This window comes from Nothobranchius furzeri, chromosome 16, assembly GCF_043380555.1.
Source record: "Nothobranchius furzeri strain GRZ-AD chromosome 16, NfurGRZ-RIMD1, whole genome shotgun sequence".
Classification (NCBI taxonomy): Eukaryota; Metazoa; Chordata; class Actinopteri; order Cyprinodontiformes; family Nothobranchiidae; genus Nothobranchius; species Nothobranchius furzeri.
This window is the reverse complement of record NC_091756.1, coordinates 41,970,582-41,996,410: the sequence shown is the minus strand read 5'-3', so window position 1 is coordinate 41,996,410 and position 25,829 is coordinate 41,970,582. Positions and strand designations below refer to the sequence as shown.

At 47.1% G+C, this 25,829-nt stretch overlaps 1 protein-coding gene across 1 annotated transcript; it reads right to left on the bottom strand.

Annotated features, from left to right (window-relative positions):
• Positions 1-17,700: 17,700 nt before the first annotated feature.
• bub3 (BUB3 mitotic checkpoint protein) lies at positions 17,701-24,985 on the bottom strand. The gene is made up of 8 exons (XM_015962988.3): positions 24,821-24,985; positions 23,969-24,163; positions 23,818-23,887; positions 23,585-23,736; positions 23,276-23,434; positions 22,996-23,173; positions 22,564-22,780; positions 17,701-18,018 (listed from the first exon to the last, which is right to left on the bottom strand). The coding sequence occupies exons 1-8, from the start codon at positions 24,827-24,829 to the stop codon at positions 18,009-18,011; spliced, it is 990 nt and encodes a 329-aa protein (XP_015818474.1). The 5' UTR covers positions 24,830-24,985; the 3' UTR covers positions 17,701-18,008.
• Between the last annotated feature and the right edge of the window lie 844 nt (positions 24,986-25,829).

The window sequence follows — 25,829 nt, the reverse complement described above, 5'->3', positions numbered from 1 at the left end:
GCTCTGTTTGGGTCTCATGTATGAACAAAAGTGAGGGAGAATAGAAATTCGAAGAGAATAGAAAAGCCTGGATTCAAACATAGATTCAAACAGACTCAGCTGCCCCTATTGTTTAGCAAAGGCCCAGTTGCATTCATTATGAAATGTAAATCATGGAATACCTAGAAGTTATTGGTTGGTTCACCATGGTGCTCCTACTAGACTGTAGATGTTGATCACATAAATAAGATGGGACAAGACAATTTAATCTTCACAAAACAGCTCTAAGCTACTTTGGCTTACATTTTTAATTTAGTAACCAACAATCAGTAATTGGATTACTTTATCCAGGTAACTGTGGTAACACTGATTAAAGCACAGGAAGCCCCTTTGCATACAATCTTCAAAACATTAGTGAAAGTGTTCCAATTTATCAATAATATAACATTGCTTTGGCCTAAATAACTAACTTTAAGGGACAAAAACACAAAGAGGTGTTTGATTTAGTCATGAAAATGATCTGAGACATGCTGAACATAAGAAGGAAACGTGAGCGATAGTGAAAAAGAAGTCCGACATCCTTTAAAACATTTTAGCTTTGTACATTCATCTAGTTTTGTACATTTTTACCTCGACAACAAAACCATGTGACACTTAAACTTAAATAACTAATAATAGCTGTCTTTTACTCTTTGGGGGATTTAGTGAGTGACATCTATGAAAGCAGACTGAAATGGATCCAAGTGGTCAGTTTAATCTCGCCCGCAGTCACTCAGAGGCGCTGGGGAAACCTGAGCCTCAAAGATGTGGTGCATTAGTTCTGCTAAGCTAACCGTAAATGCTAATTGCAGGAAGGACAAACTGTAACCTTTGACCTGTGGTTATGAAGCCATTAAACAACACGAGGACTGTTGTAGAAATAGGGGGAAAGTACCTGCAATCTGATTTAGGTCCAAATAGGGGTAGGGGCAAGTCCTCTCCTGGGATGTAACTAACCTCTCCACACATTTTCATTGCAAAGCTGACAGCAAAATGCAACAGGTTGAATGTTTTCAAGGGGAACAAGCTGTCTAAAGCATAGGATGTGGATTGTTCCAATTCTTGATGATCTTAATAAGCTGTTTCAGACACATTTTGACACCAAATAAAAGCAAAAGCATCCTTAGTAAATCGAAACTGTTGGCCTCGCTTGCAGAACCTCCCAAAAAAAAATACTTGACTTGAATTGAAAAAGAAGGATAACTGTTTCCTGTGAAGTGTTCTACGGTTATCTGTAGTGAATTTTCACTTTTGGTTTCAGTAATTTAAGTAGCATTTTAATTACCCAAATATTTTCCAACATGACCTCATTACCTTTCCTTCTTTACACATATTCATCATTCTGACAGGCGGCATGAGCGTTCACTTGAGCGCTGCACTTTTTTCTCTAAAGCACGACTTCCACAACAACTTTCTAAACATATATATAATTTAAGGTAAAAACATTTGGATTTCATTGAATCCATTATGGTGCCATCACATGTAGGATCAATGAATCTACAAGGTCAGTGGCATTCACCCTATGGGAAACCTAATGTCATCCAGCGCTGTATCGTCTAACATTTTTGCAGTTTTTCTACATAACCTAGCCTAGGAATCTAGACCAGTTGCCGAAGAAAAATGATTTTGCTCTGATGGTTTGCCAGACTATGAATAACCAGTTTTTTGTTTGTTGTTGTGTATACATTAATTCATTTATTTTGAACATAATCTGGCTCCAACCTTCTCCAAGGTGCCTGGAACCCTCCTGTTCCACACATTTCATTCATCAGCTGATCGATATATCTCACAGCACCTTAGAGCCACTCTGGAACCTCAAACTCCCAATTCTACGACCTTCTTGTTATCAGAGATGTTTTTTCTTTTTGATTTACGGCAGTCCAGTTGCTGTGTGAGCACACCCCTCACTAGTCACCCAGTGCTGCCTGCATGTCGGGGCAAGACAGAGATGGATGGCTGTTAGCGTGACACCTAGCAGTGGGTTACATGGCCTTGAGCTCTATCGTCTAATTAGGCTCTAATGTAACTACAATGCTCTGGAGAAGATGTTGCCTTGCCCGACAAAAGCTCTTTAAAAGCCTCCCTGGGGCAGGGGCAGTTTGGAGTGAGGTGCTGTGGCAGACCACAGTCATGTCCAAGTGAAAGGATCAGGTTTCCTGATCCATGATGGGTGCTGGGATGTGCTGGAAATGGAATTTGGAGAAGAAAAGACTTGTTTTGTCCTGAATTAGAATCCAATATTCCGGGTGAAGCTTTTCTTATTATATTGTTGGGAGCAGAGCCGGATTAAATAAATGGACTACACTAGGCAGGCTGCATTTTTAGGGTCCCCCCTCCATCGATGTTATGTAATGAATTGAAATCTGAAACTTACCAAATTTACTTATAAAAGTTCATTCACATTTTACATAGCCTAGTTTTTGGTTACAAATTGGTTGTTTGGATGCCAAAATAAGTCATGTGTTGTAGGCTGTTGCCTCTGCTGAATCAGAAATTCTGTCAATTTTCTGAGTGTGAACTTATTGTTTTGCTACTTGAACATTAATAAAATTATTTGACAAATAATTAATAAAACCAGCAACACTTACCAAGGAAACCATTTAGCATTCTCTACTCCGGGATAATCTTCAGCCTTCCAGCATCACAGGGCCTCAATCACAGCAGAAACACGTCTAAAGAAATGTTCCTTGGTTAAGCTTCAGTCTATGTCTCCAGATTTCCTCTGTGATGCAGAAGAATATCCAATATTTTGAGAGGGATAGTTTAGTGCAAAGTACTCATCAGTTTGGTACCACTTTGCAGGATCAGATGGGTAGTTGTTAATACCCTGTCTGGGTCTAGGGGCTCCTGTAAGACTATATTGGGCTCACTTCTGGCTGGCTGCTGTTCTTCCAGTTTGTCCTTCTGTGAAGGCGCTGATGTTGACGGCGTTGGCACTACAGCATCTTCCGCCACATCTTCCACCGCGTCTTCGGGTTGTGTCTCCCCCGGGTCTTGCTCGGGCCCGGCCTCTGGCTCTGCTGACTCGAGCATGTTTACAGCTGTCGGACGGCTGCCCGAGCAGCCCGACAGAAACTTCTGTAAAGCCCCCCGCTGTCTCTTCTTTAGTTCCTCTTCATTTAAATATTTTTCTTTTTTACGTTTTGCCGCACCCGAAAGCATCGTGAAAGTTAGCCTACTCAAAAACACCTGCTAGCTTTGTTGTGTCCTGCTCTAACTCTGACCGCTTCTCTGACGTCCTTCATTGGGTGGCGCCTTAACCCTCTGGGGTCCAGGGTGTAATTTGCAGTGAGTTTTCCTTTGTATTTCCAAAATAAAAACCATAATCACTGCCTTATGTGGTATCAATCTTTTCAGCACAACCTGGACTTTATGAATATATACTTATTTTGTATATTTGGACATAAAGGGGTTGCGTATTAGACCTTAAATCACTCAAAAACATAAAATCTGAATAGGAAAAAAGTTGTTTATTTTACTGTGAAACCAACAAACATTTATGACAAATGTTTTTTATCATTTAGACTGGTAATCTATAGACTGTACATTTATAAAAAATATGACTAAATATAGCAAATAACTAATTAAAAAAGTTATTAGTGTCAGGGTGCGCTGGTGAGTGGAGCGGAGGCGAGGATCCAAATGCAGGGGAGAAAGCAGGCAGGCAGACAAACTGGACAACTGAAAGGGTTTTAATGATTCACGCACGCAGGACATAGTAACAATGAAGCAACAAGAGACAAAGGACTGGAGGGGTTTAAATACAGGAGGGCTGGGAGCTTGGGTGATTGGGAAACGAGAGGCAGGTGGGAGCAATCAACAGGGACACAGGCTGAACCAAATGGAGAGACAGGACAGGGTGTGACAGTACCCCCCCCCCTCAAAGGGCGGCTTCCAGAAGCCCACAGGAACACAGAACAGGGCCGGAGGAGGGGAACCCGGATGGAGGGCCGAGAGGGACAGAGCGCCCGATGATCAGGAGGCAACGACGACGACGGGCTCTTGGGGGCCTGCGCCTGGGGCAGAGGAGGAGGCGACGAGGGGCTCTTGGGGGCCTGCGCCTGGGGCAGAGGAGGAGGCGACGACGGGCTCTTGGGGGCCTGCGCCTGGGGCAGAGGAGGAGGCGACGACGGGCTCTTGGGGGCCTGCGCCTGGGGTAGAGGAGGAGGCGATGACGGGCTCCTGGGAGCCGGCGTCTATGGCAGAGGAGCTCTGTAGACTGGGCCGGGGACATAGTCTCTGCAGGCTGGGCCGGGGACATAGTCTCTGCAGGCTGGGCCGGGGACAAAGCCCCTTGGACGGGCTGGACCGGAGACTCGTAGAAGAGCTGGACCGGATACGGGATGACCTCCAGAACCACCGTTGGCACTGGAGACGGTGGAGACGTTGGACTAGAGGGAGCGCCGACCTCTGGACAGGAGAGAGCGCCGACCTCTGGACAGGAGAGAGCGCCGACCTCTGGACAGGAGAGAGCGCCGACCTCTGGACAGGAGAGAGCGCCGACCTCTGGACAGGAGAGAGCGCCGACCTCTGGACAGGAGAGAGCATCGACCTCTGGACTGGAGAGAGCATCCTCAGACGAGGCAACTCCAGACGAGCCAACCTCAGAGGCGGCGACTTCAGAGGCGACGTCGTCAGACGAGCCGACTTCAGACGCGGCGACTTCAGAGGCGACGTCGTCAGACGAGCCGACTTCAGAGGCGACGTCGTCAGACGAGCCGACTTCAAAGTCGGCGACTTCAGAGACGACGTCGTCAGACGAGCAGACGTTGGACGAGCAGACTTGGGAGGCGACGTCGTCGGACGAGCAGACTTGGGAGGCGACGTCGTCGGACGAGCAGACTTGGGAGGCGACGCCGTCGGACGAGCAGACTTGGGAGGCGACGCCGTCGGACGAGCAGACCTGGGAGGCGACGCCGTCGGACGAGCAGACCTGGGAGGCGACGCCGTCAGACGAGCAGACCTGGGAGGCGACGCCGTCAGACGAGCAGACCTGGGAGGCGACGCCGTCAGACGAGCAGACCTGGGAGGCGACGCCGTCAGACGAGCAGACTTGGGAGGCGACGTCGTCAGACGAGCAGACTCGGGAGGCGACGTCGTCAGACGAGCAGACTCGGGAGGCGACGTCGTCAGACGAGCAGACTCGGGAGGCGACGTCGTCAGACGAGCAGACTCGGGAGGCGACGTCGTCAGACGAGCAGACTCGGGAGGCGACGTCGTCAGACGAGCAGACTCGGGAGGCGACGTCGTCAGACGAGCAGACTCGGGAGGCGACGTCGTCAGACGAGCAGACTCGGGAGGAGACGTCGTCAGACGAGCCGACTCGGGAGGAGACGTCGTCAGACGAGCCGACTTCAGAGGAGACGTCATCAGACGCGCCGACTTCAGAGGAGACGTCATCAGACGAGCCGACTTCAGAGGAGACGTCATCAGACGAGCCGACTTCAGAGGAGACGTCATCAGACGAGCCGACTTCAGAGGAGACGTCATCAGACGAGCCGACTTCAGAGGAGACGTCATCAGACGAGCCGACTTCAGAGGAGACGTCATCAGACGAGCCGACTTCAGAGGAGACGCCATCAGACGAGCCGACTTCAGAGGAGACGCCATCTGGACAGGCACGGGCGTCGACTTCTGGACAGGCACGGGCGTCGACTTCTGGACAGGCACGGGCGTCGACTTCTGGACAGGCACGGGCGTCGACTTCTGGACAGGCACGGGCGTCGACTTCTGGACAGGCACGGGCGTCGACTTCTGGACAGGCACGGGCGTCGACTTCTGGACAGGCACGGGCGTCGACTTCTGGACAGGAACGGGCGTCGACTTTTGGACAGGCACGGGCGTCGACTTCTGGACAGGCACGGGCGTCGACTTCTGGACAGGAACGGGCGTCGACTTCTGGACAGGAACGGGCGTCGACTTCTGGACAGGAACGGGCGTCGACTTCTGGACAGGAACGGGCGTCGACTTCTGGACAGGAACGGGCGTCGACTTCTGGACAGGAACGGGCGTCGACCTCTGGCCCGGGGGCGTCGACCCTTGAACTGGAGGAGGCGTCGACCCCCATCGACTTCTGGTCCGGGGGCGTCGATTCCTGGTCTGGAGGCGTCGACTTCTGGTCCATCGACTTCCGAACCGTCAACCCCTGGACCGTTGACCCCTGGACCGTCAACCTCTGGTCCGGAACCGGAACCATCTGCTTCGGTGTCAGAACCGTCTGCTTCTGGGCCGGAACCGGAACCGTCTGCTTCTGGGCCAGAACCGGAACCATCTGCTTCTGGGCCCGAACCTTCTGCTTCTGGGCCGGGACCGCCTGCTTCCGGACCGGTATCATCAGCTTCTGGGCTGGAGGCAGAGCTGCTGCAGGAGGAGCTGCCTGGCCAGGCTGGACCAGAGGCGGTGCGACCTCCGGGACCACCGCTGGAACTGGATGCGGAGCGTCCACCGGGACCACTGCTGGAGCTGGCTGCGACAGAGCAGGTGGTGCTGAGAACTGTGAAAGCAGGGAGGACAGACCGTCCAGCTGACGCTCCTTAAGGCTGAGGGTCCAATGGAGCTGGGCCAGCTTAGCCCGGAGATCGGCGAGCTCCGCTGGGTGAACACCGGGCTCGCTCGTCTGGTCCTGAGATGAGGAGGATAGAGCGTCCAGGCGGGATTCCTGGAAGCTGATGAGCTGGCGGAACCGGCCAAGCTCCTCCAGGAGACTGACGAGCTCAGTCAGCTGGGCTGCGGCCAACGCTCCTCCCTCAGCAGATGACGGAGGCGCCGATTGGGTCGGAGCCGGAACTGCTGGTTTGGCCGGGGGCTTGTCCAAACTGCTGCGCAGAGCAGGGGCAGCGGCGGGCACACAACTCCATCCCGGTACACAGGACTGCGGGGCAGCCCGGCGTCTCTCCCCACGCCGTGGACCAACGCCGGGGGAGCACACAGCCAGACGGGTGCCCACGTAACTGGAGTGATCCGAACGCGTCTCTCGATCCGGTCTCTCATCAGGCGCTGGGAGGGTGGAGAGGAAGGCCGAGGGTGCACGCCGGCGCCGTCGTCCGCGGCGAGGCGGAGCTGGAGCTGGAGAAGCCAGGTGGTGGCTTGGAGCGTGCCACTGGAGCAGGTACTCCCTCGGGAGAATCTCCCCGCTGGTTCCTTCAATTGGTTGCTTCATTCTGTCAGGGTGCGCTGGTGAGTGGAGCGGAGGCGAGGATCCAAATGCAGGGGAGAAAGCAGGCAGGCAGACAAACTGGACAACTGAAAGGGTTTTAATGATTCACGCACGCAGGACATAGTAACAATGAAGCAACAAGAGACAAAGGACTGGAGGGGTTTAAATACAGGAGGGCTGGGAGCTTGGGTGATTGGGAAACGAGAGGCAGGTGGGAGCAATCAACAGGGACACAGGCTGAACCAAATGGAGAGACAGGACAGGGTGTGACAATTAGCTCTCTGGGATCCAGAGTGTAAATCACCGTTTTTGACTCATTTTGGTTTTTCTTTTGTATTTTCTAATAAAAACAATAAATATTGCCTTATGGGGTATCATTAATTTCAAGTCAACCTGGACTATCTGAATTTATACTTATTTTATTAATTTGGCAATAATGTACATGGATTTTGGAGTGGGGAGTGGCTCCGTCTCACGCCGAGATCTGACAGCTGCGCGGCGCCGCCCACTCCTCTTGATGGATCTCCGAGGAGCTGGATCTCTGCCTTCATCCTCTACCTCATCATGACCCAACTCTTCTATGAGGAAGGATGGATCTGCCACATCATCATCATCATCCTCGCTATTTGCCTCAGACTCCGGCTGCGAGTCTCCGTCCACTTCCTCTGCTTCCAGTTCAAAAAACAGCCGTACTATCTGAACTGCCTGGTGGACATTTATCCTTCTCATCATCCTTTATTAAAGCCTAATAAATGCCTACTAAACTGCAGAGACACTATATCTGTCCGGATCGCTCCAAAATACAAAGTTTACCGTCAATATGTGTCTAATTGTTTGTTGTTACTCCGTTCGCGCCACTCCTTTCCCCGCGAAGCGGCTCCTTTTTGCGCATATCTCGTTACTCGTGTGATACTTTTTATCAGCTGAATATGTGAGACGTCCACCAACAGCAAAAGGATCTCGTGTTTTTGTGGGTTTTTAATGTTCACAAGCACATTCTCGCTCACAGATTACTAAACCGCTGTTTTGACAAGTTATCAGATTGTCTAAAAATAGGTCATTTTTTAGTTTAGTATAACTCCGCTTTTACGTTGCCTATTAACAAAATTTAAAAACTGGGGTGTAGTTTATAATCTGCTTTTTAAAGCTGAATTGAAACCGAAACTCAGGGAGGCGGAGTCTTGCTGCTACAGCGTCCCAAATCAGACCTGTTCAAAAGACGCGTATACTCGTCCGTGGACCCCAGAGGTTTAATGTGACGTAGCCACAAACGGTCTATGGTTAAGATAAACATTGTCACTATTTTTAGTTAATTAAATATTGAAACAAATTGTAGATAGGAGTCCTAGCTACAAGTTCTATCATAGGACATGTGTACATTTAATTTTTAATTTATTTATTTATAATTTTGTTCCTCTGTCTGGGCCCCATCCAGCCAATCAGACCCTAGGCACGTGCCTACTTTGCCTTTGCGTTAATCCGGCTCTGGTTGGGAGTGAAATGATGCGGTTTGGTTTTCTAGAAATGACTTTGACACGTTATCACATCACCTTCTGGAGTTTGGTAACCAGGGTAACGCTTCAAGGAAGACTTGAAGCCACTTGACTAGTAATAATTGAAACAGGTTGGATGTAAATGGCCTGTATTTGTATAGTGCCTTCTCAGGGTTCTACAGCCTCCAAGGCGCTTCACAACACAATCATTCATTCACACATTCACACACACATTCGCACACTGGTGGTGATGAGCTACAATGTAGCCACATGGGGCGCACTGACAGAGGTGAGGCTACAGAGCACAGGCGGCACCGGTGCCTCCGACCACCACCAGCAGGCAAGGCAGGTTAAGTGTCTTGCCCAAGGACGCAACAGCAGCATTCTCTGGTGGGAGCCGGGATCAAACCTGCAACCTTTTGATTACTGGACAACCTTTTCGACCACCTGAGCTACTGCTGCCCCAGATGTGGATGTATATAATGCACCTTGTTTTATCACAACATCCCACAGAGCATCACTTACGTTGGTCCAACTGGGGATAGACCAACATATTGGTTGGCCAAAATGTTCAGATGTTGCATCGGCTGATGTACTTCTTTAGCAGAGTCAATTTAAAGTCAGGCACATCTGTGCAGCTGCAGAATTGTATTTAAATGTATATTTACGTTCCTGAAAAACATCTGCTTAAAAAATACTCAAACATTGTTGTTTGTTTGTTTGTTTGTCTGTTTATTTGGAGAGGACAGTGCACATTAATGAACACTCAGTAATTACTTTGTGTAAATGTGCCAGATTTAGCCGTGGGCCACTTTCCATCTGTGGTCCTCATACATCAAAGACAACATACATTTTAAACAACAGCAATAAAAAGAACAATGATGACATGAACACCATCTCTAACAACCCTGTAATTTCATCAGTTTCCCCGATCTGTAAAGGGCCACATGCATAATTGGCGTTGTACCACTTTTTAAGGTCTGTTTTTTTTTATCAGTGAAGGCGGGTGTCTCGCAAATGAAAATTGGAATACGGTTCCAGGTTAAACACTCTTTCAAAGCGATTGAATTTTGTCCCACGGTGGTTCTTCTAAAAGGAACCTCACAGTCTCCCGGCTGATCTGGTCCTAGGAGTGCTGTTTTTTGTTTAAGCAATTCCTCTAATTAATCAGCTCCTCTAAATCCAAGACCATGGTCTTGAATGGAAAAAGGATAGAATGCCTTCTTCAGGTCAGTAGTGATGTGTTGGTCGCGAATGAACCGGCTCTTTGAAGTGAACGACGGGAGCCGGCTCGTCATTGAGAGCCGTCCCCTCCCCCCCCACCCCCCACAACATGTCAACATGTGTAACTGCGTGTCCAGACTGTCCACACACAGAGCAGTAGGGGCGGGGAAGAGGGAGGATCAGACTCAGACACACAGCAGAGCACATGCGGGCGGAGGGAGACGAGAGGGAATGAGGAGGAAAAAGGCGAGTGAGAGAGAGGAGAGTGCGACGAAGACGGGGAGAAAATGAGCACCAGCAGTCGGAAAGTGGAGATTTCAGTTATTAAATCCATAGAAATGTTAAATATTTTATATACTGCATTTTTTTACATTAGTAAACCATTTTACGTATAGTTGCGCATTATTTTGGTTACAAATGTACTCAACGCAACAGAAAATCTGAGGAGCCACTTGGGAGCCGAAAGAGCCGGCTCTTTTTGGTGAGCTGAGCCAAAAGAGCCGGCTCTCTAAAAAGAGCTGGAATTCCCATCACTGCAGGTCAGGGACGAGGTCCTGCCTCAAGTGGAGGAGTTCAAGTATCTCGGGATGTTGTTCACCAGTGAGGGAAAGATGGAGCGTGAGATCGATAGTCGGATTGGTGCTGCGTCTGCAGTGATGCGGGCGTCGTGGTGAAGGGAGAGCTGAGCCAGAAGGCAAAGCTCTCGATTTCCCTGTTTATCGACGTGTCTACCCTCACCTATGGTTACGAGCTTTGGGTAGTGACCAAAAAAACGAGATTGTGGATACAAGCGGCTAAAAGGAGTTTTCTCCACAGGGCGGCTGGGCTCACCCTTAGAGATAGGGTGAGAAGCTCAGTCATCTAAGAGGGGCTGGGAGTAGACCCGCTGCTCCTCCACATCAAGAGGAGACAGTTGAGGTGGCTCAGGCATCTAGTTAGGATGCCTCCTGGATGCTTTCCTGGTGAGGTTTCCCAGGCATGCCCAACTGGAAGAAGACACATGGGAAGACCCAGGACACGCTAGAGGGACTATGTCTCTCAGCTGCAGGGAACGCCTTGGGATTCCCCCAGAATAGCTGGCCCAAGTAGCAGGGGAGAGGGAAGTCTGGGCCTCTCGGGTTAGGCTGTTGCCCCCACGACGCGACTCCGAATAAGTGGCTGAAAATGGATGGATGGGAATACCTCTAATGGGAAAGGGGCCAAACCATGAAGGGATTTGTAAACAATACAAGCATATTTAAAAATTAGAAGTTTTCAAAACTCAGCATATTATATTTTCCTAAAATTAGAAAATGGTGAGATGAATAGTGTTTTTTTCACAAAAAGCCATGAGTGCCTTTTTATATAGCTGTTCTATAAGGGCAGTGATGCCAGCAAATGACCATACAGTAAACCAAAATGACATTTGATTTTATTCACTTTTTTTATATATTTAATACTTTATTGACTTGTTCAACTTTGGTTAAATATTTTACTCCAATACTGAGCAGAGCACAAAATTATGACTCAAGAGTTGGTCAGGTTCAGCGTTCAAAAACTGATTCAAGTTCAGAAACGTACATTATTATTAGTGATGTGCTGCATGGAAATAAGGAGGAAAATATTTAGATATAGGCCATCAGCTGACCATGACCTCTACATATCAGCATCAGAAAATACCCACTATGACTGATCTTTCCAACCATGTTTCCTCATCCTCCATCCTGTGAAAGAAAAAATCCCTCCTTTAACTCAGAGACAGGTTGACCTTTCAAACTGCTTTGAAGAGTGACCATGTTGAACAGCTGGATCTCCAAAACAGACGATGTGTAAATCATATGAACATGTCGAAAATCACGTAAGTGAACTAAAAAAAGTGTTTTAACATCGATTCAAATGCATCAATGTTTAATTCCTAATTAAATTATCTGCAAAGTCTTCAATAGTCAGCACTTATGTGTAATGTAATCCTGTCCAGTCTTACGAAAAAAAATATTGAAATTGTTTGTTCATGGTCTTCCTTTTCGTCAGAAATAACGTTTTATTGATATTTCATGAAATCATTTTCTCAGCCCTCTGCAGTGATAAGCGGTGAAATTAAAGACAAACCAGAATGCAAAATCTAGTCAATAGTCTTCTAATGCGTCATGTGATTTCCCACATTTTCCCTCCGCTCATGAAGGACGTTGTCATCACATGCGTATAATATTAGAATCCCGTCTTGAGAGATAAGGTGTCGGGTTGAAGGTCATCCGTGCCCTCTTGAGTGAACATAAGAGCCCTTTGTGGTTGGGTTAAATGCACCTGACAGACTGTTGCAGCACAGTCCTCCTTTTTAATTGTCATGTAACGGTTTCATGTAGAGCCGAACTGTCTGCAACACTTCAGCTGTTGGAAATCAGAGCCTGGCCACAGCACCGCTGATGTGGTCTTCTGGATGTTTGCTACAGAGGCATGAAAAAAAATGGAAAAAGCTCTTTGGAAACAGACTCGTAGGAAGATGCATAATGTGACAATTATCCGCTGCAATTTTTTTCCTGATCTATTAAACCTCAAATGTACTGAATAAAGGAGACTACAGCTATTTTCAAGCTGAATAGAAAACACTAATTGCTGTAATGCATTTTCTAAAGTAGCTTCTAAATTACCTTTATCTAGCAGGCGGCTACAGCGTCGGGCTGGAAAACTCCCAACAGGTTTTGTACACACTCAAAGAACTCAACTTCACAATTTAGCACAAGTCAGAAAAGCACGATTCACTGGAGACTGCAGAACATAACTCACCTGTCTCCAATTATGTTCAAAAATGACGTCCATTTGATATAAGCTGCAGTCAGAGCACAACGTTGAAGACAGATGTGTTACCGACAGCCACAGGAATTAGTTAAATGATTTCATGGTCTTAGGTGAAGGGTGAGACAAAGAACGGTTCGAAGGATCTTTCATGGCGGTTAAAACGAAGAGTCGGAGTACCCGGCCCGGAGGGTTACCGGGGTCCCACCCTGGAGCCAGGCCTGGGGTTGGGGCCCGTGAGCGAGCGCCTGGTGGCCGGGCTTTCGCCCATGGGGCCCGGCCGGGCCCAGCCCGAACCGGATACATGGGCTCGTCCAACTGTGGACCCACCACCTGCAGGAGGAACATGAAGGGTCCGGTGCAATGCGAATCGGGTGGCAGACCAAGGCGGGAGCCTTGGCGGTCCAATCCCCGGACAAGAAAACTAGTTTTTGGGACATGGAACGTCACCTCGCTGGCGGGGAAGGAGCCGGAGCTTGTGGCAGAGGTTGAGCGGTACCGGCTAGATATAGTCGGACTCACCTCGACACATTGCATTGGCTCTGGAACCCGAGACCTGGAGAGGGGTTGGACACTCTACTTTGCTGGAGTTGCTCCGGGTGAGAGGCGGAGGGCTGGGGTTGGCTTTTTGTTAGCCCCGAGACTCTCTGCCTGTGTGTTGGGGTTTACCCCGGGGGACAAGAGGGTAGCTTCCTTGCGCCTTCGGGTCGGGGAACGGGTCCTGACTGTTGTTTGTGCTTATGGGCCAAATATCAGTTCAGAGTACCCACCCTTTTTGGAGTCCCTGGGACGAGTGCTAGATAGTGCTCCATCAGGGGACTCCATTGTCCTGCTGGGGGACTTCAATGCTCACGTGGGCAATGACAGCTTGACCTGGAGGGGTGTGATTGGGAGGAACGGCCCACCTAATCAGAACTCGAGCGGTGTTTTGTTATTGGACTTCTGTGCAAGCCGCAGTTTGGCCATAACGAACACCATGTTCGAACATAAGGATGCCCACCGGTACACTTGGTACCAGGGCAGCCTAGGTCACAGGTCGATGATAGATTTTGTAGTCGTATCATCTGACCTGCGGCCGTATGTTGTGGACACCCGAGTGAAGAGAGGGGCGGAGCTGTCAACTGATCACCACCTGGTGGTGAGTTGGATCAGATGGCAAGGGAACATGCCGCGTAGACCTGGCAGACCCAAATGCATAGTGAGGGTCTGCTGGGAACGCCTGGCAGAAGAACCTGTCAAGACGGTCTTCAACTCCCACCTCCGGCAGAGCTTTGACCACGTCCCGAGAGCAGTGGGGGACATTGAGTCCGAGTGGGCCTTGTTCCACTCTGCGATTGTCGAGGCGGCTGTTGCTAGCTGTGGTCGTAAGGTGGCCGGTGCCAGTCGTGGTGGCAACCCCCGTACCCGCTGGTGGGCACCAGAGGTTCGGGGAGCCGTCAGGCTGAAGAAGGAGGCCTACAGGGCGTGGCTGGTCTGTGGGTCTCCGGAGGCAGCAGACAGGTACCGGATAGCCAAGCGGGGTGCAGCAGTGGCAGTTGCCGAGGCAAAATCTTGGGCGTGGGAGGAGTTTGGTGAGGCCATGGAGAAAGACTATCGATCGGCTCCAAAGAGGTTCTGGCAAACTGTCCGGCGCCTCAGGAGAGGAAGGCAGCAACTCGCTCACACTGTTTACAGTGGGGATGGGGAGCTGCTGACGTCAACTGAGGCTATAGTCGGACGGTGGAAGGAATACTTTGAGGAGCTCCTCAATCCCACCAATGCGCATTCCGAGGAGGAACCAGAGCTGGGAGGCCTGGGGATGGACTGTCCGATCTCGGGGGCAGAAGTTGCTGAGGTAGTCAAACAACTACACAGCGGCGGAGCCCTGGGGGCGGATGAGGTTCGTCCTGGGTATCTCAAGGCTATGGATGTTGTAGGGCTGTCATGGTTGACACGTCTCTACAACATTGCGTGGTCATCGGGGGCAGTTCCTAGGGAGTGGCAGACCGGGGTGGTGGTCCCCATCTTTAAGAAGGGTGACCTGAGGGTGTGTTCCAACTATAGGGGGATCACACTCCTCAGCCTCCCTGGAAAGGTCTACTCCAAGGTACTGGAGAGGAGGGTCCGATCGATAGTTGAATCTCAGATAGAGGAGGAGCAATGTGGTTTTCGTCCTGGCCGTGGAACTGTGGACCAGCTCTATACCCTTGCAAGGGTGATGGAGGGGGCATGGGAGTTTGCCCAACCAATCCACATGTGCTTTGTGGATTTGGAGAAGGCTTATGACCGTGTCCCCAGGGTCACCCTGTGGGGGACGCTCCAGGAGTATGGGGTGGGTGGCTTTCTGTTAAGGGCCATTCAGTCCCTTTACCAGAGGAGCGTGAGTTTGGTCCGCATAGCCGGTAGTAAGTCGGACCTGTTCCCAGTGAGGGTTGGACTCCGCCAGGGCTGCCCTTTGTCACCGGTTCTGTTCATCACTTTTATGGACAGAATTTCTAGACGTAGCCGTGGTGTGGAGTGTGTCGAGTTTGGTGGCAGGAGAATCTCGTCTCTGCTTTTTGCGGATGATGTGGTCCTCCTAGCTTCATCCAGCTCTGACCTTCAGCTCTTGCTGGGTAGGTTCGCGGCCGAATGTGAAGCGGCTGGGATGAGGATCAGCACCTCCAAATCTGAGACCATGGTTCTCGACCGGAAAAGGGTGGCTTGCCACCTCCGGGTCGGGGGAGAGGTCCTACCTCAAGTGGAGGAGTTTAAGTATCTCGGGGTCTTGTTCACGAGCGAGGGTAGGAGGGATCGGGAGATCGACAGGCGGATTGGTTCGGCGTCTGCAGTGATGCGGACGCTGAGCCGATCTGTCGTGGGGAAGAGGGAGCTGAGCCAGAAAGCCAGGCTCTCGATTTACCGGTCGATCTACGTCCCAATCCTCACCTATGGTCATGAGCTTTGGGTAATGACCGAAAGAACGAGATCGCGGATACAAGTGGCCGAAATGAGTTTCCTCCGTAGGGTGGCCGGGCTCAGCCTTAGAGATAGGGTGAGGAGCTCGGACATTCGGGAGGGACTCGGAGTAGAACCGCTGCTCCTCCGGATCGAAAGGAGCCAGTTGAGGTGGTTTGGGCATCTGGTCAGGATGCCTCCTGGACGCCTCCCCGGGGAGGTGTTTCGGGCATGTCCTGCCGGCAGAAGGCCCCCGGGTCGACCCAGGACACGTTGGAGAGGTTACATCTCCAATCTGGTCCGGGAACGCCTTGGGGTCCTGCCGGAGGAGCTGGTGGACAAGGCCGGGGAGAGGACGGCCTGGAGCTCCCTGGTTGGGATGCTGCCCCCGCGACCCGGACCCGGATAAGCGGAGGAAGACGAAGACGAAGACGAAGATTTCATCAAATCAAAGTAAATCATTTCCAGGATGTCACGGAAAAAAGAAGTTCTCAAATGGAATATTCGATCTAGATCTGTCTGCTTTGGCCGAAGGCTTTCAGAAAACACATTAATGCTAGAAAACCTGAATTGAGGGGGAAATTGCATTACTGTAAGGGTAGTGCTCTATGTCCACTGCTCTCATTCATGCAGTCAATGTCAAATAGGCTTGACAAAAGTTGTAAATGTCATCAATGAGAAGGCAAAAAACAATAGAAGGTCGATTATTTTATAAAGGGTGGTGAGAAAGAAATGAATTAGAATAAATCTAAAATATCAAAGCTGTTTGTGATCCTATAGTATGGTCACAGTGATCAGTTTAGAGCAGTGGTTTCCAATCTGGGGTCCTTGACCCCCCAAGAGCGGCCCCACAATTCTATCTACAAGATGAGGATACCAAGAGTATACTTATACATGGTTACATTTATAAAATCCCAATGAACACACCCATTCATTTAATTAGAACTCTGTATACGTTATCCCTTTGTGTCTGTATAAAATTTGTAAGTAATTGCTTGTAATTAATTACTTTTATTGTGTGTGGGTGGAAGTTGGAAGGTGGGCGCAGGATCGTCTTTCACACAGGCAAGAGGTTTAAGAAAAAAGGTTGGGAACCACTGGTTGAGGATTTCTGTCCTCCTGGTAACAAAGCAGGATTTGGTTCAGACCACAGACCTGCATCCATCAGCACAGGTCACTGTCTGGGGCTAAGTGGAGCCCTCAGCAAGACCACTGGGTCATCCCCTTCTCTCAACGCCTCACCAGAACAACCACCTCTGCTCCAACACGTTCCTAGCATGTCTCAGGTCTCCCTTTTAAAGCCACAATCTGGAGTTTTCCCACTTTCAGGAATCATGTATGATTATTTTTAGAAATCCTCAAGTCTTCCCCTGTACTGTGTTATCAGTATTGGGCATCTTACGTTAAAATCCAAAAAGTAATTGAATTAGTAACTCAGTTACATTAAAAAATTAGTTACCTAGCAAAGTAACTGAGGCGTTACTTTTATGTCCTATAACGAAGATTTTATAACTTAATTATTGACATTTCAGATATTCAGTAAGAATGTTCTTATGGATATCTGGAATGTTATTTTCTACCAGGAATAATAGGATTATAGACATATGGAAATAAATCCAGTCTGCCTAATAAATGTTAAAGCCACCTCAGGTTTTTAGGGATTTTGAGTTATCTCCAACTTAATTCCTACTGGTGCAGTTGCTGTTATGGATATCCTTAATTATAATTTTTATAGTAACATTGCTGTTGAGGTCTTCATTTGAAACTTCAAGTGTGGGGTGCTGCTCACACTCATCTCCTGTCAGCAAACACCCTGATGTGCTCGGCTCTGTGTAAACCTGCTCAGGGTGGGAATGGCAGGTGAGAGTATAGATAGATAACTAGATAGAGATATAATAAACAATGTGAGAATCATCATTGTAAGCTATTGTGTTTTCGCTCTGTTGGCTGGATGGAGGTGCAAATTCACCAACGAGAAGCGCTGCTTCCAGCTGTAATCACGGAGAGGGGCTTAAGGTGCAACATGCATGTTCTGTCTCTAGATGGTGCTCTGACAAAAAGTCTAGATTTCTGCTTTAATGTAGCACAAATGGCAAAAAAGCAACAAACTTGTAATCTCTGTTCAAAGTTTGAAATAATTTTTTATTTTCCAGAAAGTTGACGTTAGAAATATTGATGCAAAGATGTTTAAAAGTGTGATTCAAGAAAACCAGAGCCAAAAGAAAAATCACTTCAGCTCAACAGGATAAACAAACACATTTGAAACAATAAAATACTTAAGAAAAAAGTTCTTAGCAAACATCCCATGGAAAAGGTGGTGTACTAGAATAGAGGAACAGAGAAAACTATACACTGATGGTACACTGGATGCCAGCAGATAATTCTGACATGAAGGCTTCTTTTGCACTGATCACCAATCCACTGCACATTCAAGTAGACCTGGAAAACAAAAGCACAGAATATTAAATCATTTCTTTTAAAGATTTGTTCTATGTCAGGATAAAACATCCTGCTATTTAAATTGTTTTTGTTGAAATATTAGTTTTTAAAATCAAATTTTTGCTCAGACAATTTCTGAGGTGAAGCTACATTTACTTCCTATGAACCAATCAGGATCGCTCAACGTAAATCAGAGCCTGGCGACCCAAGCCAACAATGGCACCTACACACTAGTATCAGCTCCACTCCGCCTGGACCAGGTTTGGAGTGTTCTCATATAGGTAGCCTTGGATTTTCCCACGTGCAACCGGACGTCTTTTTAGCCCTCTTCCCGAGGAGGTCTGCCTGGAGCCGAACTGGTCCGACACGCCCACTGCAGACTGACTGGCTGGCTCAAAATCACACCTACCGTTAGGGGTAGCCTCCGATTGGCAGATAGAATCAGCCTGCGGGGGCTTCCCACATGCGCTGTTCAGTATCATTCTGGATGCTGTGGAGTTAACGAGCCTCTGGCTACGTTCACACTGCAGGCAAAGGCACATTAAATCAGCTTTTTTCCCCACATGCCAGTCATATCTGGTTTTTTTGACTGAACGCACAGATCCGATTTTTTTTAAATGCGATCCGTGTCACAAAAATATGTAGTACTAATTCCAACACATATATGATATTTTTGAAAGCGACTGCAATCTGAACGGTCATGTCGCATTAAATTTGTTTCCTACGTCACTGAGTCAGCGGAGGTCAGCGTTGTGTGTGGATGTTCCTGAGGAGAAGCGCTGACAGGAGGGTTCAGGAGTCTGTCTGGATATCCTGTTTTAAGTTTAGGAATTAAAAATGCACGAGAGCATGAGAATGGGAGCTGGAAGTGCTGCTGGAGCGAAGCGTCTCACCCGTCTCCGTGAGAGGGGGGTTCTCTGTGAATGAACTAATACCGGAACATTTTCTGTGAATGATAATTCAGGGAGACGACGGGAACAAGGAGTAAAATAGTTTACAGTTTTTAAAACATTTTCCAGCCCAAAACGGAAGAATTAACAGGTGTGAAAGTTTTCACCGAGTTTATCAACAGGATCAGGATTACGTCACAACTTTGCTGCTCCTAGTTTCGGCTCCACTGAGTGTGACTTCTTGTATTATACGCACGCGGGTCGCTTTGGGGCCGTGAAGCGTTCACACTGGAGAAAGTTTGATGTTGCATTTCAGTCAGAGTGTGAACGGCCACATACACACACACACAAAAAATCTGATTTACCCCAAAAAAAATCGGAAATGAGCATCAAAGCCTGTGTGTGAACATAGCTTCTGTCTCTCACTGTTGTGAGGAGCGCGCTAGGGCTGAACGACTTATTGCAAATTTTCTAGCAGAAATTGCGATTTTGGTTCAATTCACGATTTTCTGCTAACAAAGGTCCAATACTAGCCTGCCAAGCCATCCTGTAGATTAAGTGAAAAGATGGTCTAGATTCTAATCTAGTACAACAAATCATTCACATTAATATTTACTATTTATCATACAATAAAAACTGTTAAAGCTATTAATATTTTCTCCCATTATGCTCTTTTTTTATGCGTTTGTGAAGCAACTTATGCTTGTGATTTTTATCTAGAGGAGCTTTATAAAAACATGTTCTACTCCTAAAATGCATGGAGGAAATCTTTTTTAGTTTTTAAATGTATTAAATAACAAAAAATGCACAGTTTCCTGCATTACCAAGGTAGGCTGGCTGCATGTTTTTCGAAGCCATCCATGATAGTTTTTCCTCACTAAAACGTCAGTTCTGTGACAGAGACGCACGCATTCTGACACCTTAGCTTGTTTGAACTAACGTGTGCCATCAGAAAGAAACATTCAAACCATTTTAAAAAGAGAAGTTGAGCTTTCAAGTCAACTAAGGTGTGCAACTCCACAGTCGCGCTGATGAAGCATAAACCAAGCTTTAGAAATCAACCTGAACCTGCTCCGATGTGGGAGGAGTCTCTCTCTCCCTTACTCAACTACGTTCTCCCTCTGTCCCGGGCTCACCTACGGTGCCATTATTATCGGCTTTAGCAGCGCTGTGTGTGGAAACAAAAACAGGGGAAATAACCAGAACATGCAGCTCTGGCAGCTGTGGAGTTGGGCTCTGGACGGTACACCCCCTCCCCCGCGCTGGCTTTTGCCGCTGCCAAACAGGGAAAACCTCGGATGTAGTAAAAAAAAAAGTTACACAACTGCAGTGGCGGCTCCAGAAATGTTTTTCTGCAGGTGCTATGAAGGAGCTAGTCTTTTTATTGAGGGTGCTATGAAGGAAGTGGTCATGCGTACCTATTATTCTCTAAAACACCTTCAACACTAGCATGTTAACACTAGCACTACCTGACCCCGGCTTTCCACGGGAGCCGTCAGCAGCACGTTACTGCAGCAGCACGTCATAGCTGCTGATAGGAACCGCTGTGGTCAACAGAACCTTTTCCACTGGAGCCGTCGGCAGCCGGCAGCAGCGCGAGTCGGCCGCGTCTCAGGAGCAGCATGTCGCGGCCTTTACGCGCCGGTTCTATTTCCTACGCGCGACGCCTCTGAAACGGGTCAAGTTCGACATTTTTGGGGAAGGAAAGACAGGAAATCGGACGCGGAAATGGAGAGAAGCTCCCGAGATTTTCAGAATAAAGAACGTACTGCCTTCCGGTCGCTTTACTTTAAAAAAGGTTACTAACTGTGCGGCCCCGTGAGAAGTTATCACCTAGCTAGCGGTCTCATTTGTTTTTCAGGTCCGTATTGGCGATTATAAAACGGACAGAACATAAAAACACAAATATTTTGGAGCCATGTTGTAGTTTTCTCCTGCTTGTTGTTGTGTTTACTGACGAAGTCACTCGTGTGACTTCGTGCTCTGTCGGTGACAGTTGCTCCCCTGCTGATTCGCGTCTCGTGGGAAGGGCCAAGCAGCAGCTTACGCGAGCAAGACGTGCTGCTGCAGTAACGTGCTGCTGACGGCTCCCGTGGAAACCCGGGGTTATGAACAATCGCTGACCTTTCCATGAAATCATAAACACATACAGCCACACAGAAAACCACCTATATTATTGCAAGGTTAGCTAACATTAGCGTTAGCATTTCCAGCGGCAAAACCCTGGACTGCTGCGGCGGTTGAGGGTTGACTCACTTCATCCAGATCCGTAGGTTTTTGTGGGTCTGAGATCACTTCCAAAGATTCATTCGTTTCTGACTGAACCTTGGAAATGTAGGCAACAAAAACCAATCCATTTTACCACTAGCTCTACCTTTCACTCATTCACAGGTGGAAAATGAGGTCAAAGGTTAACATCAATTTCCTGTTTTGGTTTAGATTTTTACTATCTATATGATAATTTACTGGTTATTTTTCTTTTGTATGTTAAATATTATCACATCCACACGTTAACTAAAAATTAAATTGTAAAAAAATAAATCTATTTACTTGGGGGTGCTATGGGGGTGCAATGACTAATCCAGGGGTAGCTATAGCGCCCCTAGCACCCCCCTGGCGCCGCTACTGCACAACTGATCCTGGATCAGTCAAAACTGCAGCTTTGATGGTCACGTGATCGTGCTGTTTGAAATCGCCATTTCGGTCCAAAAACGATAGAACGTTCAGCCCTGGCGTGCACGCACGCAAACACACACACACAGGATGCAAAATCTGAGTCAGTGAGTCTCCAAAAGCAAGCCTGCTCAGGTGGCTTTTGTTTAATACTGGAAACACCGCAGACTTTTTCGCGCCCACCCACATGCTCGGAGATGTGCTCATGACATCACTGATATCCATTTTTTGCACCAATTTTGGAAACCGCCCATGGGGGGTTTGGGGCAGCAGTAGCTCAGGTGGTAGAGCGGATTGCCTCATGATCGGAGGGTCATGGGTGTGATTCCAGCTCCCGCCAGGGGTATCCTGCTGTTGTGTCCTTGGGCAAGACACTTCACCCAACTTGCCTGTGTTAGTGGTGGTCAGAGGGGCCGACGGCGCCAAATGGCAGCCTCGCCTCTGTCAGACCTCCCCAGGGCGGCTGTGGCTACAAGTAGCTTACAATCACTAGCTGTGTGTGAATGTGAGAGTGTGTGAAAGCGTCTTTGGGTGTCTAGAAAAGCGCTATATAAGTTCAATGCATTATTATTATTATTATGTGCTCAATCACATCCGCATTCCTAAAGCAATGTAGAACGAAAGCAGCCAGGTTGGTGCGGCCGCACAGAGTGGAGCTGATGCTAGTGTGTAAGTGGCAAAGTCAGCAGTCTACCAGTTATTCGCAAAAAATTTTGCTTTACACTAATAAAAATGTAAACGTGCAAGCTAACATTTACCATTAGCACGTTGACGAATACTTAATACGTAAAAGTTTCATTCATTCACAGAGAGCTTATATACAACAGCAACAGGGACAGGTGCCTTTTTGTTTTTTAAAGTTCTCAACCATCTATCTTGTCTAATATTAAAGTGGATGGGGAGCCAGCAGGTGATGCAGCTGCTCTTTGAAAACAGAGTTTACAGATTAGGAAGCAGCAAATTGAGGTTAGCTCAAACATACTTGGGTTTTGTCTCGGCGTCCGTGACTTGACGGATGAAGATGGCATCTTCTGGGTGGCTGATGTCTCCTTTTTCATACATGTAGGATGAGGCGATGGCAAGCATCGTGCCATCGTTACTGAAAGCCAGTGAAGCAATGCTGGTCGGGTACCGGTGGAACTGACACAGACGCTTTTTGTTGAATGGGTCCCAGATATTCACAAAGCCATCTGAGCCACCTGGCAAAAGGAGAGACTCAAGGTCATCCTCACACACTTTTAAGCGATGTTGGTGCTCAGACAAAAGTTCTCTGTAAGAAGGTTCCATTCAAAAATAAATATGTAACAGGAAATTCCAGGTTTGCAAAAACTGGACTATAAGAATAAACCACGTTTAAAAAAAAAAAGAAAAAGAAAAAATTTGCTTCTCTCGTGTACAAACTAGTCAAGTGTACCTGTGGCAAAGGTGTTATGAATGCTGTGAAATGAAATGGCATTGACAGGGTAGACATGCTCAATTCCATCCTCCTTCAGCCTGTGGCACTTGAAGGCATATTTCTTCTTCTGAACCTCCTGGCTCGGGTCCAGGTACTCCACAGCTACACGGCCCTCAATTGAACTCAAGACATAGCCCTGAAGTCAAGACAGAAAAATATAAGATTACTTTAAAACTTTCTTTCTTATCAGATTCTTCACGTTAAAAAGCAGTCAGATGGTTTTTTTTAGCCAGCGAACCTGTTTGTTGGGAAAGGCTCTAATGCAGCGAGTCTGATACTTTAAACTGGACTCCCTTCTCTGCTGAACATAGCCCATGTTTCTCAAATCCCAGACGAGGACTCGTCTCCCCGCTGTGCCAACAATCAGTCTGTCCCCAGCCACAGAGAGGGTGTACACCTGTTTGACATGAGGTTTGAGACCAATGAAATGCAGAAATAAAGAAATAAGATGCTATTTAAAGTAATCAACAATAAGCTGTCAACAGCACATCTGTATAAATGCATTATTAAAGAGAACACATGCACCAACAAGGTTTAATTCACACACTTTGTCAGGCTGAGTGAAGGTGCCAGCATTGCAGGGTGTTCGTGGGTCCCACAGTCGGACCGATTTGTCCCAGCTACCCGTTACCATGACATTAACTTCTGGACAGTACTCCACACAACGAATGGGGGCATCATGTGCTCCAACTATTGTATCTGTTCATAAACAATAGAAACTCAACACATTAATTTCATCATCATAAATTTGTTTATATTAGTTGACGGTGGAAGACATACCTTGGTCTGTGTTCAAATCGTGAGTCTTCAACTGTGAATCTAAACCTCCACTCCAACAATGTGTTGGATCCTGGAAGTGAAAGTTATTATTATTAAATTGCACAAGATTATTAGGACACGGAAATCTGGAACCTAAACACCTGCAACATACATAAAAAGCACAGTCAAGAACTGGAGCTGTGTGCTGGTACTTCATCCGCATGGTGTTGCCTCCAACATCGTAGAGACGGACCGTGCAGTCCCAGGAGGAAACCAGTAGAAACTGAGCCGTGCTGGGGCTGAACTTGGCAGCAGAGATGCCATCCTCTGGTCCCTGGTTAAGTTTGTATTCGTTTGAACCTGTCATCTGTAGGGTGGGAAGAAAGATAGCTCAAAAGATAAAAATAGACTTCAACCTCAGTTATTTGGCATAATTTGTGAAAGGCCAAAATTAGCAGATTTTTGCTTTTCAATCCACAATTTGGTTTTTGTCTAAACATAAATAAATGAATAACTCGTGTTGCAGATTTGGCAACAAAGGATTGCGGCAAAATTAGATTTGTTTAATGACAAATTTATACAGAAACACACTATTACCATTACACTGTCACACTATTAGTCTACCTGCAGCTCAATAGATTTATCAGCTGACATTTAGAAGTGACATCACATTTCTGATCACGACGTAACACCTAACGACAATTAAAACATCAAAGTAAGGAAATATTAACACAAACACGTAATTACTAACAAATACAAAGCAAAATGAGAACAAACACACACCCAGGGACTTGGATCGTTATAAAACAAATAAACTCGATATATCAGTGTGAAAACACAACCCTTCAATAAATTCGCCTGTGTGAGCACTGAAAAATACTTAAATGTATCACAGTACAGTAATTCTATCACAAAAAGACACCATGCACAGTTGCTACTAACACAGGTTGCTATCGCTAACACTAGCATGAAACGGTCATGGCGGAGACTAGAAGTCTTACTTTTATTCGTTTCACAAACGTACCTCTTTCATTTACACGTAGGGACGTGAACTGCCGTTCTACTTCACAACGATGCGTATAATTCCCAGCGATGCAGTAAAATCTAACGCAGAAACCGTGGAAGATGCTGGAAGCCAAGGCGGTTGCTTGTAGCCACTTAGCTTTGCTACGGTAGGCGCTGTTAAAGCGGAGCTCTCTAATCTGGCTTCTGGTTGGTTAAAACGAATGTTCAAAATCGCGCCTACGATGTCATTGGTCCATTTTAGTGTTACGTTCACTTCCGTTGTTTTAGAATAGATCACATGACACAGGACGTTTTTGTTTGTCTTCCGTGCGTGTTTTTTCTCTTGCTTACTGCGTTTCAACCAGTTTCAACACAGATGAATGAAATTTTAATGAAATAATCATGACGCGGAGCAAATATAGATCATTTATAGTGACATAATCTCTTGTATATAGTTATTTGGACAATATATGGTTTGGTAGTACATATCTGGGTCTAGCAAATATAAAGGAGTTTATCCACGTTTTACCTCAGAAGGGTGGATTTGTGCATCATAAGGTCTTGTGATATTTTTATGTCTGTAGTATTGGGCCTAGGCTATGACTGAATCTGCTTTTTTCTGGTTTGTGAAACACACTGAAAGGAAATCACAAATATGCACTTGACTCATACGAATTAAATCAGCTTTGTGAGACAAATAAAAAGTTCACGGCACTGGTTCAGACGACTATTAATTAACGTCTGATTCAGCACTAGGAAAGAGCATTGTTGATACGGTATTACCTGTACAAAAGGGCGAGATGACAATAATTAAAATAATTAAAATCGAAAGTAGATATATTTCTGATGATCATGCAAAATCTATTGTTTCATTTTGAATCCAGTTTCAGAATCGATCACCAAAAAGAGTAAATGGTTTATTTATTTATTGGACTGCTTTTAATACAATATTCATTTTTTTATTTCATTTTACTGAAAGGGAAATCAGAGCTACAGGATGTAATTATCAGACAAAAAACACGCAGAAG